Source organism: Musa acuminata, chromosome BXJ1-6 (assembly GCF_036884655.1).
Source record: "Musa acuminata AAA Group cultivar baxijiao chromosome BXJ1-6, Cavendish_Baxijiao_AAA, whole genome shotgun sequence".
Classification (NCBI taxonomy): domain Eukaryota; kingdom Viridiplantae; phylum Streptophyta; class Magnoliopsida; order Zingiberales; family Musaceae; genus Musa; species Musa acuminata.
The window spans coordinates 41,574,306-41,594,711 of NC_088332.1; the positions used below are offsets into that span (position 1 = coordinate 41,574,306).

A 20,406-nucleotide genomic window follows, 5' to 3' on the forward strand; every position below is an offset into this window, starting at 1 on the left:
ACTAAACATTGAGGTTCCTTATCTTATTTGTGAATGCATCAATCCAAGAAGTCTGATTCATCTTGTATAATCATGACTGAAGGTAATTTTATATGAATATGATTAACATCAAAGAGTTAATTACCTTAGGCTACAAAATTGTGGAGCAGAATCGCATACCTGTTCTAAACAGAGGCTTCAACTTAATCCAAATTAGTATTGCATGAAGAATGTCATTTACAGGAAAAAGTCCTCACAATTGAATCAAATATTGACTCAATGTCTGTCGCCATTACCAAGAACAATTGGAGCTACAATTTCATTGCTATCGTCGTAAGTTGGGTAGCATAAGAATATATACAAGCACAATTGCAATGCTAGTTGACAGCAGCTTGACCGATCCAGTGTGTGATGCTCCATTAACATTGAGCTGCTCGGTATTTAGGTACTCGTTCTTAACAGATGATGTACTAACATTAACAGAAAGAGTGCCTGTGTACAACATACAAGGAAAAATTATCATTCTTCTGAAAGAGAGTCATGAAAGAAGACAATGAAATATGGGTACTTGGACTTACAATCATAATTCATCCAGCCTATGCGCTGATTAGCCAAATCGTAAACAAATATCTTGTCCTTTAGAACGATATCTGGAAAGAACGGTATAATTAGCTCTTGATATGGAGGATACATGACGGCGCAGCAATCCAAAGCAAAATGTGATTAGCATACTGTCTTGATGAAGAAATGGACTTTTCATTAGAGAGGAAATTCACATGGCAAAATATCAAAATTATGATTTCTTGATGACATATAGAACACTCGTAGTAGGAAGAAGACCTGAAATAAGCAACATCTAATATCACTAGGATACACTTAGTTTCCCTCTACAAAATGTTTGGATGGGGATGGCCATACAGTTCAACTGTTCAACACCTGAGAGTCACAGGATCCAAATTCTTATTATACATTCTTCTTATCTCAACAGGTTTTTAGAAGTTTGTACTTGTAATTCTCAAAAAGCTTATGGTTAATCTGTCTGTAGAATGAATGTGTCTAAGGCTTCTTAGGTGTGAAATCCTTATGTTACCTTTATCAGAACTTAATGGTGTGAAAAAGTCCATGTAACACTAAAAAAGGACGTGATAACATCCATTTGAGATATGACAGCATTCAGCACACCATCCACATATTTACAGATTCCAATCTACGAGAAACAATAAATGAAAGGTGAAGTCTGTAAACCTCCTAGTATTGTAATTCCTGATCCATGGTTCCTTTGCCAGCCAATACACCATACAATAGAATTATCCTGCACATGAGCATTTGATATTAGTCTATCAGATACTTCTAATATAGTAATAATATGTTGCATGGCATAGAGAAGATGACATCAAGCTTGTGGAGGGACTTACAACAGAAACTTGCTGCAAAAGATACTCCTCAGGTTTTACTGGCAAGGATGCACCACCCTTAAAGTTCAATGTAACGGAAGGAAATGATTCATCAACACTGTAGATTTGGAGATGTATTAGGTTGCAAAGATATCGAGGAACAAAGTACCACACCTAAGTTAAATTGCTAAAATAAGAAAAAAAAAGTAACACTGTGGTGTGTGGTAAAAACCTGCTGGAAGTAATGAAACACTTGTTTCCTTTAGAAGGGATTGAATGCACTAATGGTGAAAGAGAAGAAACTATCTGCAAATAGGAAATGCGAGTCATAGCAATAAACCCAAATTTGACAGCAAGACACAAAAGGTGGTTTCCAGAAACATACTTTCAAACTTTTCATATCATTGTTTCCAGAAGTAACAATAACTTACCGCACTAACAAAAGGATCATAAGCCTGTTCTGCAAGGTAAGCCAATGTAGTCCCAGAGTCAATGATGGTTCCTTGTGCGCTTGATGTTGCAAAAACTGATGGGTCAATGGATAATATTTGCCCATTGACAGAAATGCTTTCTAGATATAAATTGTAATGAGACCTGAAATGCAAATCAATGCAATCAGAGCCCACAGATATCTATGAATAAGGAAAAAACACTTAGGATAGGAAGGGGAAGAGTATTCAAGAAAAAGTGGTTTCTGTCAAATATCCTATAGAAAATACATGTCTGTGAACAAAGAAAACAAAACATTCAGCATTAATTTTACAATCTGCATAGAAGAATCACCTGGAGAACATAAAGTTAGATAGGCAAGAAAATTCAGGTCAGAACTCTATGAACATATATAATTAGTAAAGGTTAGGAGTAGAAAGAAGAAATTCATTTTTAAGGTCATTAAAAATTCTAAAAAGCTAGCTTAAGTTCCTGCAGCTAAAGGATGATATTCCACATCAATAGATTAAATTTTCATGACTTTGATAAAGATTTTGATTCAATGCTTTTACCCAAAATCTCTTCCAACGGAGATTGTTAAATTTGAAAAATTTTCCAGATCATGCAACTTAAACTCATGGTGACAAAGTATTTAATGCCAAGACAGGTCTGGCTTTTTCTAGTGGCTGCAAGTCTAGTTTAAAACCTACTGAACAATTTGAGGAGAAGCAAATTTTAAAATGCAACTAAAAGATTAGAAAATGTTATCCATATTTCATGAAGTTAAGGTGCTATAACATATTCGATATTAGGCTTCCTGTATACCACGTGGTAACTAGACTAAATGTGATAATATACGTTGGAGCATCTATTGAGAAGTTAACCAAACTGACAAACTTTTAGCCGGTATAACAGTAAGACAATGATGAAAAAGTAATAAAAAAAGAATGTTATCTATTAGAAAGGAAATACTTAAATCATGATGATGAATCAAAAAGATAACCATAGTTGTGTAGATATAAACAATTTTACAGGAAGCTAAATATGCAGGTTCATACTAGTCCTAGTTTTCTTGAGCAAAATTTTTCAGACATTACTTTCAATTAGCACCATCAGATGTTACATTGAAGATCACTTACTGTGATGGAACAAGAGGGGTATAGACAATACCCGGTTCTATAATCTCTCCAAGAACCAATATGCCCCCACCATTGTCCGAACCCTTCAAGCAATGAGAAAAAACTCTAGGTGCAACACCTATAGAGGACAGCTGTGATACGACAGATAATTCATGCTGTCCAAAACCAAAAATCCCATCAACTGCCCTGTCTGATTTGGTCAAATCTCCAGATTGCGAGTTGCTACATCTGTGGAAAAGGTAATATCAAATTTATGAGTACATCCGAAAAACTGCATTTTTAATGTTCAGCTTTGAATTGCATTAGCTCAAAATAAGGGGAGGAAAAAGATGTACATAACAATACACTTATGTTCTCTTTGACACTCAAATGATTGCTCCTACAAACATATAAATTACAACTTCTTAGTTCGATCCAAGATATTGCAAGAATTTATTTGTGCAAAATAATAAAAAAATAAAGAAAACCAAAAATTTTACTGACCAAGAATGTACTAGTTCTGGTGACAAGAAGCTACTTCTTTTCTTTCCCCATTCTTGCTCCAGTCAACCGGTAACCTAGTTTGATTTTGTGTAGATATGTCATGTTACCTAAACTTGAAATTTCAGGTATCTGCTATTTACAGGAATTTATATTCTTCTTTGACGTACTTGCGTTTTACGTGATTCAAGACTTACTGAACCTAAACAACACATGCAGAAACAGTAACCAAATTTCTCTGTGTTCATATCCAGAAAACCATATATAATAAATGAAGTATGGACTGCAACATTAGCCTATACTAGCATTTATCCAGAAAACCAATCTTTGCTCATCAATCATATGAAATAACACACAAGAGACCAAACAATTAAAATTGAATCTAGAAATTTGTTTTACCCAAAAACAACTGTAGCTGAAGAATTTACAGTCTGCTCATTTCCCAAGACTGTATCAAAATACATAGTATCAGATACATAATATCCCGAAGTGCCGCTTCCATCACCATACTGGAAGGAGTAACTGCAAAGAGAGCTTGAGGAACCAGAGGTGGAACACACTGCCTCTTCCGTTTGGAGAGCAGAGGTGCACCTATCGTCAGAGCAAGATATCAATGACGATGAGGATGACTTTTCTGGGTCAAAGAATTCCAGTTGGATCTGCAAAGGATCAAAGGACAGCTTGTGTAATCAGTCTCTAATGAAGCACTGAAGAGATATGCGACAGAAAAAATTAAGGCTTATCATTTAACTGAATAAGCAACACTTTGTAAAATCAAGCTGGCATGGATCAAATCCATCTCATAGATCAAGGGAGTTGGAACTTCTGGAAACAGGGTCTTACATTCAGCCCACTGGATATTGGGCACCCACTGCATGAACTGCATGTCACCCACAAGATGTCACTTCCAGTGTCAATCTGGACATAAAATTCTTTCGACGGGTTCCCCAATTTCACACGAGTAAAGTAAAGCCTGCAGTTAAGGCCAAATTCAACAGCTCAGTAAACAATATGTAAAAGGAAAGAAGAAAGTTAGCATACCAGCATTGTGAGAACTCAGCAATAATTTTGCGAGAACTAAACAATAATGTTTCTATCCTGATGACAAGAAAAGCGGCAACAGAAATAAAAAACTAGAAGAGCTCGAGAAGAAAAATAGAAGAAATACCCATTGATAATGTATGGGAGGAAAAATCGAATTTTGCAGATAAACAACAATGGTTTACCCAAACAAATAGCAATTTATCCGTAGTACTTGAACTCTAAGTAAAAAAAAACACACCATACAAAACGAAAATTGAGGAGCAAAACATCCGATCAATCTAAAAACAGGATCAAGGCTTATCACCAAACGAAAACCGATCAAACTTCAAACCGAAGAATCAAATGAACGCAAAAAAGGTAATTTTCTAACAAAACCAGAGGAGAAGACGAAACACCATCCCAGACACATCGAACTCCGAACCAAACCGCAAGAATAAAGAGTACCCGACGGTGAACGGATTGGAGGAGCCCTCGACGGGGAAATCCACCACCCCGGCGGGGGTAAAGGAGGCGCCCAACAGGGACCGGCCATGCCGGGCGCGGTCCCGAGCCTTGAGATGCTCCACTCCGACCCCTCTCGTAGGCAGCGCCCTCTCCAGGTTCAGCTTGGCCGGGAACGGACCGGCGGCAGCGAGATGGGCTGCATTCGCCGTCCCAGCCACGACGAGCAGGATCACGGCCGGTATCCACATCCCCCTCTCAGCCCCTCCTCGCCACAGCCTTCATCTTACAATCAGTAATAGCTGGTAAGACGAAGGGAAAGCGATCGATGTCAATGATGACGTATCAACAAACGCGGTCCCTGCTTTGACGCCACTACTGGGGCCCACCTAAAAGCAGGTATCGGATCCTCCGTCGTTCACATTCGATACGCGTACGGATCCGGTTCAGATTTGGGTGCTTTCGCCCTACTCCACACGTACAAAGCAAGGTTCCGTGTTCCAAATATCGGGTTATCGGATCCATCACCGTCCCAACAGATTGAGGGTTTGTTGCATGGAACGTGGCATGTGATATGTGGGTTGAGTTCCAAAAGAACACTTGCTCTTATTCCTCGTATCTTATAAAATACTAGTATTTTATTGAATCACATAACATAACATTGCATTACATTATGTTACATTATTGAATGATTGACAAACCCTATCTTAGGAAATGCGGGACATCATTCTTTTTATACAGGTATCGATGCATAAAATTGCATTACATTATTATTAGTCCATTTGGAGTGCAATGGTTACGTGGGTGGCTTGGAGTCGATTGTCGTGAGCCCTACTTTGGCGTACGTGATTGGAATTCGGATAAGCACCAAACTGTTGGCATGTCAGCATCATACAATTCGATTAGAAGAGAGTAGGTGTAGAGGATCAAAACCATCCAATCCAGACTTGTTTTGCTACACATTTGTTTTCACTACGTCGCCAGAATTATCAACATAATGCATGGTCAGGAAGTGGACGATGCAATCCTGACTATTCATTCTTGCAGCATCGGTTCTTATTCTACATTCCCGACTCACCTACTTGCTTGTATTAAAAGCATAATGAGAAATATCGGTGAGTTGATAGCAGCGGTATGCTATAAGAATATTCAAAATGTGTTGTTATCCGACCATTTTTGAAAATGTGTTATCTAATATTTTTAAATAAAAATTTTAAGTTTAATAAATCATAAAGACACGAGGTGTCAATCTTTAACGATCCTTGATTAATTAAAAATTTAATTAAAATAACATAATTAATTTAAATCAAACTAAATTTAATTAACATCTAGTCTTTATAATATCGGATTGGAATAGACTAATCTAACTTATATTTAATAGAATAGACTAACCAAGAAGATGAAATTGGACCATGTTGTATAGAATTGGATAAATCATATATATTATATATGTATATCCCAAGTACTTAGTTTTGCAAGTTGAGTTGAACTTCACTAGCAAGTTGGGTTGGGCCTTCCCATTAAACTTGGTCATACCTAGCTCACGGGAGTGGGTTGTGCCTAACAACATGGGTTGGGTCATGCCTGACCACATTGACTAGGTCGTGTCTAACCACATGAGTTGAGTTATGCTTAACCACGTGGATTGCATCGTAATTAGTTACATGGGCTGAGTCATGCCTAGCATTCACATGGGCTGAGATGTACATGATCACATGGGCTAGGGCATGCTTAATCATATGGTTGGACCATGTGACATGAGTTATACTATACCTAGCTACATAGGCTAAGTCATACTTGCCCACATGAGTTAAGTTGTATTTCGTCACATGAGTTGGGACATGCTTAACCACATGGGCTAAACCATACTTGATCACATGGATTGAGCTATACTTGGCCACGTTTGTTGGATCGTTCTTAGTTACGTAGGTTGGGTCATGCCTAACCACATGGGTTGAACCATACCTGACAAGGCTAAGTTATATCAAATCGAGATTTTAATATTTTTAAAATTAGATTTAACCCATGGACTAGTATGATGAATCAATTTAACCGAGATCAAACATTAATTTAACCACTCTCATTAAATTAGATTTTAATATTTTTAAAAATATTTTTAAAATATTATAAAATAAAAATTATACTATATGGGTTGGGTCATACTTGATCATATGGGTCGAATTATACTTTGACACATGAGCTGTATTATGTATAATCACATGGGTTGAAACATACTTGACACATAGGTTACGCATGGCCTAACCGCATCGGTTGGATCATACTTGACCACATATATAACTACATGGATTATGTTATACCAGATCATATATCTACCTTGTCACAATTATTTTAGCTAATCAACTTAACCTAGGATAGACTAAATTTGATAACTTTTATTAAATTAAAATTTCATAAATACTTTAAAATACTATAAAATAATAATTAATCTCAAATCCATTAATTAACTAATTTAGATTCATGATTTAAATTTTAAAACTAATTAAATCATAAAAATTATATATAATTTCTTAAAATATAAATATATCTAATTAAATGAATTAGAACTATTATTAAAACTAATCATTATAACATCTAAATAAATTATCATTATTTATAATTAAATAAATTAATAGTCAAATTTGAAACCTATTGCTTAAACAATAATAATATATTAATCAATTCAAATTACTTATACAATAATATACAAATCAATTCATTATATATATATATACATATATATATATATATATATATATATATATTTTAATAAGAGAAGAGTATTTTTTTTTTTTCATTTGAGTGCATAGCGACATTTGACTTTTCATCACTAAATTTTTGCACTCCACATGATATTTCCATTCAAGTCAGTCGGTATTTATGATCTCATACATATCAATTATTACAGCAATCAAATGCGATATTAATAGCCACTTCTAACGTCTCATGCTTTTGGATAAGGATAAATAATTTAAGATAAAGGTGATATTTCTCAACACCACTATGTTATTTTTATATGTTTACTAATAAAAGCTTCATGTGACAACTAAGTAAGTCCCTTTCACAAAATAAAACAAATAAAAGTAATATTTTTCATTAAAAAGAAATAAATTATGGAAGTTTTTCTTTAAAAAAAATTAAAATAAAACGGAAGGTGCTAAATATAGTTTTCTAACCAAAACTCTTCCACCCACCCTCTTCTCCTTCTCTCATGTCCCCCTTTGATCTCTCAAATCCTTTTCCTCTCTTCTCTCTTGTCTCTTCAAGCACATTGTTCTTCTTCCTTAGATACTATTAAGTTCATAATTTGTTTTTCTTCTTCGGTATATTAAGTGTTATTTCTTCTTCTAGTTTAATATGAGATTATTCTCCTAATTAATCTTTAAGATCCATCGCCATCGCCGGAGGTTTCCAATCAGGGTTAGGGTTTTTGAGGGCCGGGAGTGGCGCCGGCGAAGGAGAGGATGTTGAATAGGATCATCAAGCGGGGGGGCCCCAAGCTCCCCAAAACCGACGCCAACGAGCCGCCTGCCGTCGTCGTCGGCCACGTCTCCCGCCCCGCCGCGGGCTGTGACACCTCCTCCGTCCCCTCGATCGAGGCTCTCCCACTCTTCCGTGACGTCCCCGCGGGGGAGCGGCAATCCCTCTTCATCCGTAAGCTCCGGTTGTGTGCCGTCGTCTTCGACTTCTCCGACATGATCACCCTCCGCTGCGCCCGTGAGCGGGAGGTCAAGCGGCGGAACCTCGCGGAGCTTATTGACTTCGTCCAGTCCAGCTCCGACCGCCTCGCCGAGCCTGTGCAGGAGGAGCTGGTCCGCACCATCGCCACCAACATCTTCCGCTGCCTGCCCCCGGCCGCCCACGAGAACACCGGCTCCGAGGCCGCCGCCGCCGCCGCCGCCGCCGCCGATCCCGAGGAAGAGAACATCTTTCTCGACCCCGCCTGGCCCCACCTCCAGCTTGTCTACGAGCTTCTCCTCCGCTACGTCGTCTCCTCCGACACGGACGCCAAGGTCGCCAAGCGCTTCATCGACCACGCCTTCGTGCTTCGCGTCCTCGACCTCTTCGACTCTGGGGACCCTCGCGAGCGCGAGTATCTCAAGACCATCCTCCACCGCATCTACGGCAAGTTCATGGTCCACCGCCCCTTCATCCGCAAGGCTATCAGCAACATCTTCTACCGGTTCATCTTCGAGACGGAGCAGCACAGCGGCATCGGTGAGCTGTTGGATATCCTCGGCAGCATCATCAACGGGTTCGCACTGCCCATGAAGGAGGAGCACAAGCTGTTCCTCGTGCGGGTGCTCATTCCCCTGCACAAGACGAAGCCGGCAGGGGTTTACCACCATCAGCTCGCCTACTGCACAACGCAGTTCGTGGAGAAGGACTGCAAGCTTGCGTACACTGTGATCCGAGGGCTGTTGAAGTATTGGCCAGTGACCAACTGCCAGAAGGAGTTGCTGTTCCTCGGGGAGTTGGAGGAGGTACTGGAGACCACGCAGCCCACAGAGTTCCAGCAGTGTATGGTTCCGTTGTTCAAGCAGATCTCCCGCTGCCTCAATAGCTCTCACTTCCAGGTTATGAACCCTTCTTGTCTTTCTTGAGTTCCTTTTTAGTTGTAAGTCTGAGAATTTTAAGTTTGCTGTTAATACTTCTAGTATTGATGCATCAGTGAAGGATGAATTTTGATATGTTTCAGTTATTCGGAGCAAGAAAGTTCAATATATATATTGTGCCGCAAGTAACATCTCAGACATTGCCTCTAAAGTTAGTGAGATATTATATTGTCAATACTCAATGCTGAACATATGATTTATGATTCTGAGGTTTTCATTTACGAATAGACAGTCAACTAAAAGCTGAGATTTATTTCCTCTGATCTTTATCTCTGAAGCATGTTAGGTCATAGGTTTATAATCTACTTAAGATGGTCACATGATTCTACTAAGAAAAGAGTGAAAGTTGATCTGTTGAAAGAGTTTTCTGGAGCAAGAAAATATTTACTCTATCTGCCTGTATATTTTTCGTGCTGCGAGTAATTTCTCAGCTTTTGCTTTTCAGCAAGTGATATTGCTGCCGTGATCAGGGGGTTCAAACACATGATTTATGATCCTGAGGTTTCGGTAAAGAATTCTTTATTTCTCAACCATATGTTAAAGTCATGGTTTTATTATTCAATCAACGGTCCTCGGATGGTTGAGTAGGCATTTAACGTTGTAGCCCTACAGAGCAAGTTATGCGTCAACATGCACATGTTATGGTTCTTTCATTAAACTCTTGGAAAATAGAAATGACTAATCATATGATTCATAAAGAATCTACTACTTTAAGAATTCTGGAATGGATGGTGAATCACCTTTGTCTCATGCTTCATAGGTTCTTTGTTTCTAAAGCCTAGGCATATTATTTTACGTGGACCTCATGTAATATATAAATTAACCTGACCTTTTCTTGTTCTTTTGGGATTATGGATGTCGATGGTCATGCTATTGTCACTAGCTGGTAGGATCAAATGAAATTTTGTCTTACAAAAAATGTTGGCTGTGCTATTGCCACTGGCTTGGTTTATTAGTGTATATACATATATACATTGCATTATCATAAATTTGAATAGTTTTTTCTCTCATGATGAGTTCAGTGAGTGTTTAATATCAGTGAATTGTATTTCATTTCTAATTAACAATTAACAATGCATGTGGAGTTCCTCCTGGACCACCAAGGTCTTAAGTTAGCTTCCTGCCGATGGTAGGTTCAGCCAGTAACTAATCAGGTAGAGGGTAATATTAATCAAGATTCTCTCATCTGGATATAGTTCTCCTTTCAACTTTGTGCTTGAGACACTCTTTTCCTGCTTCCTACTTGTGTGTTTGAGGGGTGACTTTTGTGCAATATCTTTTGAACATAAGCATATCAATGGGGGCCAGTCAAACTGGCCAAACAGAATCCAGTATTGTAAGCAAGGATTGTTGTGCTAATACCTTTCTAGCATGATATGGTTCCATGTCATGCCCATTGGAGTTGCTGTTTACTGGTTGGTATAGGCCAAATATTGGTCTAGCCATATACCTATTTTGATATGGCATATTTCGAGCCATGCCAGCAAAACACATGCCAATCGGGCTGGTAATTCTTGATCCGAAGCTTGTCATGATTACATAAAGTTCATCAAACTATTTGTCCTAGCAACTAGAGATACTCTTGTCATGATTCTCTGATGAATTAATTCCCCTTGTGTAAATTTGCACTGCTGTATGCTGTTTGACCATTTACATATTCTTTCATTGTCTGCTAGCCTTCTTTTAAAGAATGATGATTCTCCAACTATTTTCGCTTCTTCATTGATAAATATTTAGAGTTGCAATATCGTCAGCCACAATTACATTGTCTATCGGGGCTTCCAAATATTGTTGTGTGAGGGGGGCTTCCAGTGCAACAAAAGAGAACAGTGGTGAACTAGCACATAGTTTAGAACAAGGTTCGCAATACCGTACCGTACCAGTATTTCGACCTGGGCTCGGTACCGGTACGGTACGGTATACCGAGCGGTACACCCAGGTGTACCGAGTACTGTAGCACTGCTACAGTGCTACAGTATACTCGGACCGGTATGTACCGCCCGTACCGGGCGGTACGGTTCGGTACGGTAGACCCTGGTTTAGAACACCTGATTGTAGATATCTTAAATTGAAAAGTTAAAATGAGATTCCTTGTTCCTTAATTTTATGATGGTTTCTGCATGCTTTTTACCTGCTTGTGTTTGCTGTATCTCTTTAAACAGAATAATTCACTAGCTATCATAGGTTGCAGATTCTTGAGCTGTATGTTTCTCCGTACAGTCAACAATGCATATTTAACTTTTAGCAGTAAGTTGGATGAACTTTCTGGTGTTGCTGATAAGTATTTTGTTATACCATCCACTTTTGAGAAAAATGTTCCCTTCCTTTTTCATATATCTTATAAGTCTAGGCACTAGAATGATTAAAATGCGCTTGTCCGATGATTAGTAGCTTTCTATATCAATCATTTGATACATCTTCTACAGATACTAAAGTTAAGGATGGCCAACAGGTTGCTGAACGGGCTCTCTATCTTTGGAACAACGATCACATCGTCAGCTTGATCTCGCAAAACTGCAGTATCATTTTGCCAGTCATATTCGAAGCACTGGAGAAGAACATGCAGAGCCACTGGAACCAAGCAATTCATGGCCTAACCGCAAATGTCCGAAAGATGTTTCAAGACATGGATGGTGATCTTTTTGAGGATTGCCGACAGCAGTATATAGAGAGAGTAGCAAGTGCCAAAACCTTGGAAGAAGAACGAGAGCTGGCATGGAGACAACTAGAAGCTGTAGTTGCAGCCAAAGCTGCTGGAGAAGCAATCATTCTTGTCAATTAGCTTAGCTTGCAGCCTCTCTCTCTCTCTCTCTCTCTCTGTATATATACACATGTATCTTCTTTTTTCCTTCATGTTTTTCTGTGTAATGTAATTTAATGTATCATTTGAGGATTTGTCTGCCTGTGATGATGAATTGTTTTTGAGATTATTGACTTTTCAGAGAGGTTGTATTGCCTCTCCTGCTATTTTGTTTGTTTACCAAGTCCAAATGCCGAAAAGGAAATGTTGATCTATCGGACTATTAGAATTAATATAGGAAGAAAATAAAAAGAGATATAAATCACTGGTGGTATTGCAGAAACACAGATTAAACCAAACAAAGATAGTTAAGATGAGAAAGTGATGTTTGTTTTGTCAATCATTTGTAGACGACCTATCAAACTTTTGCTGTGGCCTACTGATGTCACTAGAATGATCCCCTAAAGATTCTAAGGGGAGGTGGTGGTGGTTCATCGTCAGAGATGGACCAAATAGAGGTCGATAGATAAGCCGATTAGATACGGTGGTCGCTTGACGAAAGTATCATATAATTGTCGGCAATAATGCACCTCTGAGGAAGGAGATGGCACGAGTGACATCGGCGACAATAGGATCGCCACGGTGGCATGTCTGAATTGGAGGGTGCTGACGTGGAGCTTCTCACTGAGCTCCCCATGTCTAAACTTCCACTGCAAGAATGCCTCGTGTTGCTTATTCCCAATCCTAATTGCATTTATGTTAATTTAAATTACCATCTTACATTTTATGCCATGTTTTCGTTGCTGAAATGCCACGACAAATAGTACTAAAAAAGTGCATATGATTATATAAAAGGTGAATTCTCCAAGAAAAAAAAATCTTTATCCTTGAGAATTTTTCGAGAGTATGTTTCTCTTTGTAAATAATAATTTTGCCCTTGGCTCCTATCGAACTTGCCTTCATCGTGCATAACAATTTTGCGTCATCTCCACCACCACCTCTCTTCTCCTCTATCCCATTAAACTTATCATCGTCTTTGTTTCCATCCCTAGCCTCTGCTAGACCTATCGCTTCGATTACATCATCCTTGCCCATTGCACAAGCAGCCAGCATCGTCATTTGTGGCCCTTGCATTGCCTTGCACAATCTTCGTCATTGTCTTCCTTCTCCTCTGTCTTGTTGGATTTATCATTCCCTTGACCTTTGCCCTAGCCCCCACCAAACCTGTCGTCTCATTCTAATCATCCATGCCCATTGCATAGACAATTAGCATCATCATCTATGACCCTCACATCACCTTGTGCCGTCTCTGCCATCACCTCCCTTCCCCTTTGTTCCATTGGACTTGTCGCCATCTCCCCTATTGCCTTCACCCCGAATCGTTGTAAGGCCCATTGTCTTACTCTCATTGTCGCTTGTAACTCTTACATAAGAAAGAAGAGCACATGAGGGTTGTTGCCACCTCCACACCCTCTCCTTTCTTACATGAGGGCGAGGTGGACTAGGGAGGAGGCAAAAGTAAGTCCAACGAAACACAAGAGTAAAATTATCTTTTCACATGACTAAGAGCTTTCCATCAGAACTTTTAAAAATCGAGATGGTTTATGAGAATTTCTAAAAGATATAGAGTTTGTTTCGAAAATTTACCTTTATATAAATTATGCAATAATCGTTAGTTGCTATAACAAAAATTTTGATGCCCAAACATTGTTCTGTAAGCAGAAAAAAGTAGCCTGAACACAGAATCATAACTTAGGGAAAGCTGATCAAAAGCTCAAGGTAGAAGTATGATAAAAGTAGGCCTAATTTTGAGAAGCACAATCAAGATAAGTTTTTTTTTTAGAACACAAGTGATAGATGAAGGTTCATCTCCCAAGAACATGCAAGAAAGCAAGCATCTCATCTTTCTCTAGTTATGGTTTAGCTGTTCCCTCTAAATTATCACACAAGTCATCAAGTTGTCCTTTTTGAACCAATAAGAGGAAAAATTCACATACATTTCTTGAGTATCAAGGAGTATGTGGACAGAAAAAAGAGAGATGCTGTTTTTATTCACATAATACTATTTTTGCAGGTGAAAAACTAAATTAAGAAAACACCCAACTTTGTAATTGTAACTGGTTCACTGCAAGGAAAACATAACAAATGTATGTTTCTGTTCTGGAAAAAAGAATAAATATATATTATCACAGTGACCACCGTCGCAAATGATCTCTCTCCAATTTTACAAGATATTAGATCCTGCCACAAAGTCGCCACAACACAGCTTAGGATTCCTGTCAGCTATATAACCTGAGGCCAACGCCAAGTCACCAACAATATTGCCTAGCGATCTTGGAATGATGCATTCATGAGGTTAACTGCTGAATCCATAAACTGGACAAGGCAAAAACCAGCATGTGATTAGAATATGTTAACTAAGTACAGAAAAGGAATTAACACATGAACTTGAAATAAATGTACTGTGAAAATTTAGAAAACACAAGATACTAACGAACATAAATATATATCAATGTATACATCGCTTTTAGTAATCTGAGCACATAATCGTGCACTTAAAATCCGAATGCAGTGCAACAGTCATCAGTTTTCACTGATGGTCACCACTGGCACAGCTAAAATGTTCCCAATACAATGAATAAAAAATATTCTAGAGTAAACTTATCATTAGTGTAGGAAATTTGCAAGGTAGTCCATTCCATGATTTTAAATACTGATCAAGCCAGTGTATATGATCCGGTCTGACTAATGATCAGCAACAGCAATAGTCAAATACTACTTTAGTAATTTTCTTTCGGTGATAATAGAGGAAACAAATCGATATACTACTCGATGTGCAGGCATCAAGGTCAGACAAGTTGTCAAAACCACAACTGCACCAATATCTAAAAACTTTGTCCGTTGTATTTTGACTTGACAATGCAAAGTTTAAGAACAACACCCAGTATAGAGTCACTGGGTCCTACCAGTGGTGAAAACCAGTACTGGACCAGCATTTAAAACGACTGTCCATTATCTTTTGACTTGAGAATACAAAATGGTACAAGGCTAGATAAGCAGAATCATTTTATTTGGTGCACACGATTGCGAATGGCAATCGTAACTTTGGTTTATAAATTACAGGGTTGCTAGAGTTTTAAGCCCATATTGTTTTGATATCCTTAACCATAGTATTTGATTAAGCATAATTCAACATGAATGCATATGGGAAAGCATTGGTCATGCAGAAACACCGTAACTTTCACATCGGAACATTCAGTTAATGAAAGTTGGTCACTAATACAACCATAAATATTGCACTTATTTCCACAATATCCAGAAGTTAAAAAAATCTATAAATTTTGGTCAAACATTCTTAGTACATAGTATCTCTCTGCCATATATGTTATTATGAGAACCTTAAACAGCAAAATTTCCCCACATAGTATCTGATAGTATCTCTCTGCCATATATATTATTATGAGATCCTTAACAGCAAAACTTCCCCACATAGCATCTTTCTGATCATAGTGCATAGTATTTTCTAAACTATCTTTTTCTAATTTCTGTGACCAAATGAAAAAGTAAGTTTGCATATCACTGTAACAACCATAAAGATTGCAATTATCTTCACAATATCAAAAGTCACAGAATCAGCAAAATTTGGTCAAACATTCATAGCACAGTGTCTTTCTACTTATATGTTATTCCAAAGGTCTTTAAAGACACCAAACTTCCCTATTTTTCCTAATTTCTGTGACCAAATTAAAAGCAAGTTTGCATATGACTGTTTTGATGAAAAATTTAACTCTGTTTCCTTTACCCAGACTCGATTAACATATCGATAATAAGAATCATTAAAGCAAGCTGCTTCTATCGATCAAAGGCTCTCAGCGTCAATGCAAAGAGATGGCACAATCCAGAATCCTCATCGTCCATGATAGTATGTATAAAATTTAGCACTATTCCCGGTCAATCATGATAATTATTAACCGAAATTAAATTTTCAATAACTGCTGCAGAACAAATAATGATCTAATTTTTACCATAGTGCATAAGTATAATGACTTACTGCCAGAATTATTATATCAAGAAAATAATATCCAAAGGCAAATTTCATACCAAGGCCAGTGCAAAATCCCAAATAAGCATGAGATACTTAAGCAAATATTGCAACAGCATATTTCAGAATACAATCTACCACCAAAGAGATATGGAGCATACAACACATACTGTCTCCACTATTGCAATGATGATTTTTTTTTAAACTTGAGGGGAAAGATATTATCCATATGGGAAGGCTGTGGGTGAAAAGGATTCAAATCCACTGGATTCTGTCCATCTGTACTCAAAGGGAACCATCCTCGTCAATTTTAGCTTAGGAAAACAAGAAAGTGCATTTTTCATCATGTCTCTCAGAAGAAGATTCCAAGATATGAAGCGTAAGAGGAGATATCATAATTTTCAGGAAGCAAGAATGGTCAAGTTGCTGTTCACCTTTCCAAGAACCTGAAGTTCCCTTCCAACTGGTTCCATAAATTTAATATTGATGTCTATCGGCCATACCTGCATTATCCAGTACAAATAATGAGAACAATTTTAGTGTGGAAGAAGATTTTGAAACTGCAACAGTAAGAAAGTAGGGATCATTAGTGAACGACAAAACTCATCTTCAAACAATTAAACTATACATATAACAAAACAATCTTCTCAGTGGTATAAGTAGTTATTATAAAGGGAACTTCACTATGGATCATTCTATAATCCTGCAACCGTGCAATCCATTAACAGAAGCATCAGAAGAGATTTATACAGATAAGTGAGGTAGGAAAGAAAAACACTCGGAGAAAAGGAGACAACAGAAACAATTTTGTTGTCGATTAGCATCTAACCTCAAATGACAAGTTATATGCCCATCTGAACAATGTATAACCAAGTTCCAAACATTAATAAACATAATAGCTATAACAAAAATAACGTACCAGATACCATGCACACAGAATGTCAAGAAAAATGTCAAATTAAGAAATTTACCAGTCACAATATAAGAAAATTTTTTACTGATTCATCTGTCAAGTAAATTTATCACTTCAAAGAGAATTATGTGAATCTTCAAGGTCAAAGCATCAACCGATATCAGGAACTTTGACCCATATATAAAATAATGGCTACAATACACAACGACATGATTCTAGATCATTTGCAATGTAAACTGCTGAAGTAGCATAAACCAACAAAGACTTATTGCTTGAGAACTTTTAATAATTTTGTAACATCTCTTCTACATTGCCTCTGAGGTTTGCTGCAAATAGACATCAAAGTGACTCCACTTTTTTTTCAAAAAAAACAGAATTTGCTATTATTAGAAGTCAAAAAATACCCACTTCATTTACAGAATGTCAATATAACAGTCAAGTCTATCATCATGGCCATAACATCTTCCTCCAGATGAACATTTAATCATATTTTCCTCAAAGAAAAAGTAACATAATAGTAAAGAACAAATATACTGAAGAATACTCTGCTTAAATCATTATAGTCAACTATTTTAAAAAAAAGTATATTCATTTTTATTCCATTCAATGCAATCAGTAACCCGAAAGTCTCATCCAAATGACGGGCAGACAAATCCTTATGTCTTAAACCTAAACAGAATAAGCATCTCTCATAAATGCCGTACATGCTGAAACTTCTGTTTTTTTCCTTATCCAGCAAACTTTATGCAAGCTAAAGATAATTTACCACATTAAAAAATTCTTCACCTATTATTTACCAAATTAAATACTTCTTCACCTATTATTGGTTTTTATGGGAATAAAAGGACATCAAAAAGTTCCATGACGAACTTAAATAATCATCCATAAATTTGCATCAACCTACATGTGCTAATGCTAAACTATCCTCTAGTTGTGAAATATAGAGAACCAGAGTTTCAATTCTGTACATAGGTTCAACCAGTTACCAGTCTATTTCAATAATCCATTAAATATCCCTTCAAGGGGAGCCAAGGATAAAATATCCCCATAGGTTTTCATCAGAAAAATAAGAAGACAGAAGAGGAAGTGTAAGCCAGAGAAGGTCATCGGACCGAAGAAGGGAAATTACAAGCCACAGATAAATAATTATAGTACCAATCTTTTCAGGCCCAGAATGGAACACCATGCAGAACAACCAAAACAGAACTAGAGAGGATGACTGCAGAGAAACATAAAGCAAGCTATTGTGCAAATATATTCTAAATATGCTCCATAAATGCTCTAACTGCAACCTTGTTTCCAATCTTTTACTATGTGTTTCGTTTCTTCCTTGCACTGTCCATGTTAATAATTGAAATCCTAGGAGCAACAAACGAGATAAACAAGAAAAACAAAAACAAAAATGCTGTTGACCAAACAAAAAAAGGATATATCCTGTAACAAAACTCCACCTCCAAAAGATAAAAAATCTATAACAAGCGCCACCCATCCATCAAGCTCAACAAGCATCCTCCTGTGGCAAATTAAGAGGTGAACAATTTGTTATCCTTTGATTGCGCCCAAGGGCATACATCTACTTGAGTCCAAGAATGAGATGATATAGATGCAACACTAGGTTGCAAGTTTGGTGTTGTGTGAATGATTTTCCAAAAATGTAGCCATCATGGGATAAAGCAATTTAAGCTTTGACATGGCCGATCTTTTGAATGCTCACAGACCTTTCCAAAGACCAGCAGTGTCATGCCTCATAAGAGATTCTTACCACTTCTGAATCGTATATCTACAACAAACAACTATGAGAAGAAAAACCAGGAGACCTAAAGAACGATTTAAAATAAAATTATCATGTTTCCAAAGTCAAATTTTGACCCACTGCACTAATCACATAACATAAAAGGAAACAATGGAAAACCTGAAATGGTAAATGAACTTGTTGCCCACCAAGATCACTGATAAAATTGTGAAAGTCACCCTGGTTCTAACATTGGAGTCGAGCGTTCGCGAAAGCCAAATTGCTTTCTTTTCTAGTTGGGAATTTAAAAGTCCATAAACACATCGTAGTTATGAAATTTAAGAAAACGAATGAAATATCCATAAGCATTCTGTCATGGAAATGAATGCATTATTCCACAATTAAATAAATTAGGAAACTTGCAATCGGCATAATTGTTCCAGTTAAACATATGTCAAGAACGAATGAACCAACCGAATTCAATCAAGGACGATAAAAAGGAGAGAACTTTAAGACTCATTGCGAAACCTTGATTCCAAGCAACTTCACAGGCGTAGCGAGTCCCGGTACGATACAATCGGGCCCCGCGGCTTCCAGCCTCGCCTCCATAGCGAACCCTCCGCCTACAGGGTCAGGATGCTGAATAACACAGATCACATTAACTAAGCGCTTGGACCGAGGGAAAGAAAGCGGGAGACGGTCAGCACACCTTCATGACGGCGACGGCGTAGTTGGTTCTAGGGTTCTGTTGAACTCGGAGGACGGGGTTTAGGTGGATTCTGGGGACGGGCTTCCTGCCGGCGGGAGAGGCCCTCCACGGGGCGTCCTCGGCGAGCAAAGCTCTCTTCGAGGCGGCGGCGGCGGCCGACGACATGGGCTCGGTAAAGCGGGCGGGGGAAGCGGGATCCCTGGATATTACCAGAGGGAGGAAAGGACGTGGAGTCGCACTTTATCCGAACGCGGCCGAGGCGGAGAGCGCAGCAAATTGATGGATGTAAGAACAGAAGAAGAGGACGAGAGGTGAAATATGCGGCGGAGGGGGAGGCGGAGAGGATGAGATAAAAGAGACGGACGGAGGTGTTTGCTTGGGGATTACGTTGCTCGATTAAAATATTCTTAATTAGTCGTTTTAATTTAATAATAAAAACACTTTAATCCTATCAAAAACATTGTAACTGACTCGATTGAACCAAATACTTCGATTTAATTGGGTTTCAACAGAAAATTAAAATTAAAATGATAAAGAGAAATATCCTATATATATATCCCTTATCAAGATCAAATCAATTTTCATCAATCAAAATGAATCTCGAGATTCATCGCCTCCCATAAGCATTGTTTTGGAATACTACATAAGTATAAGGAAATTACAGAGAGAAGTCAGTACCAATATTAATAATAAAGAAAGGCCACTTGTAATTATTTTGAATGTTAAGTATAATCTCATTAAGGGTAATAAA

At 37.9% G+C, this 20,406-nt stretch overlaps 3 protein-coding genes across 5 annotated transcripts; 1 reads left to right on the forward strand and 2 right to left on the reverse strand.

Annotated features, from left to right (window-relative positions):
- Positions 1-176: 176 nt before the first annotated feature.
- On the reverse strand, positions 177-5,207 carry LOC135677045 (aspartic proteinase 36-like). The gene is made up of 10 exons (XM_065188910.1): positions 4,910-5,207; positions 4,265-4,394; positions 3,821-4,080; positions 2,942-3,169; positions 1,805-1,967; positions 1,606-1,679; positions 1,395-1,491; positions 1,225-1,291; positions 558-629; positions 177-471 (listed from the first exon to the last, which is right to left on the reverse strand). The coding sequence occupies exons 1-10, from the start codon at positions 5,155-5,157 to the stop codon at positions 305-307; spliced, it is 1,506 nt and encodes a 501-aa protein (XP_065044982.1). The 5' UTR covers positions 5,158-5,207; the 3' UTR covers positions 177-304.
- Positions 5,208-8,095: 2,888 nt separating this feature from the next.
- On the forward strand, positions 8,096-12,486 carry LOC135586125 (serine/threonine protein phosphatase 2A 57 kDa regulatory subunit B' beta isoform-like). 3 transcript variants are annotated; one of them, XR_010514526.1, is made up of 4 exons: positions 8,096-9,480; positions 9,603-9,670; positions 9,965-10,026; positions 11,972-12,110. XR_010514526.1 is itself a non-coding variant. In XM_065188912.1 (3 exons), exons 1-3 carry the CDS (start codon positions 8,368-8,370, stop codon positions 12,021-12,023), a joined length of 1,233 nt encoding a protein of 410 aa, XP_065044984.1. In that variant the 5' UTR covers positions 8,096-8,367; the 3' UTR covers positions 12,024-12,167. The 3 variants fall into 3 exon arrangements, 2 of the variants coding, with proteins under 2 accessions (XP_065044984.1, XP_065044983.1); XM_065188912.1 differs by lacking the exon at positions 9,965-10,026 and having other exon boundaries at positions 11,972-12,167; XM_065188911.1 differs by lacking the exons at positions 9,603-9,670; positions 9,965-10,026 and having other exon boundaries at positions 8,097-9,480; positions 11,972-12,486.
- A 1,794-nt stretch (positions 12,487-14,280) lies between these two features.
- On the reverse strand, positions 14,281-20,102 carry LOC135677049 (uncharacterized). The gene is made up of 4 exons (XM_065188914.1): positions 19,656-20,102; positions 19,475-19,585; positions 16,736-16,804; positions 14,281-14,635 (listed from the first exon to the last, which is right to left on the reverse strand). The coding sequence occupies exons 1-4, from the start codon at positions 19,818-19,820 to the stop codon at positions 14,585-14,587; spliced, it is 396 nt and encodes a 131-aa protein (XP_065044986.1). The 5' UTR covers positions 19,821-20,102; the 3' UTR covers positions 14,281-14,584.
- Between the last annotated feature and the right edge of the window lie 304 nt (positions 20,103-20,406).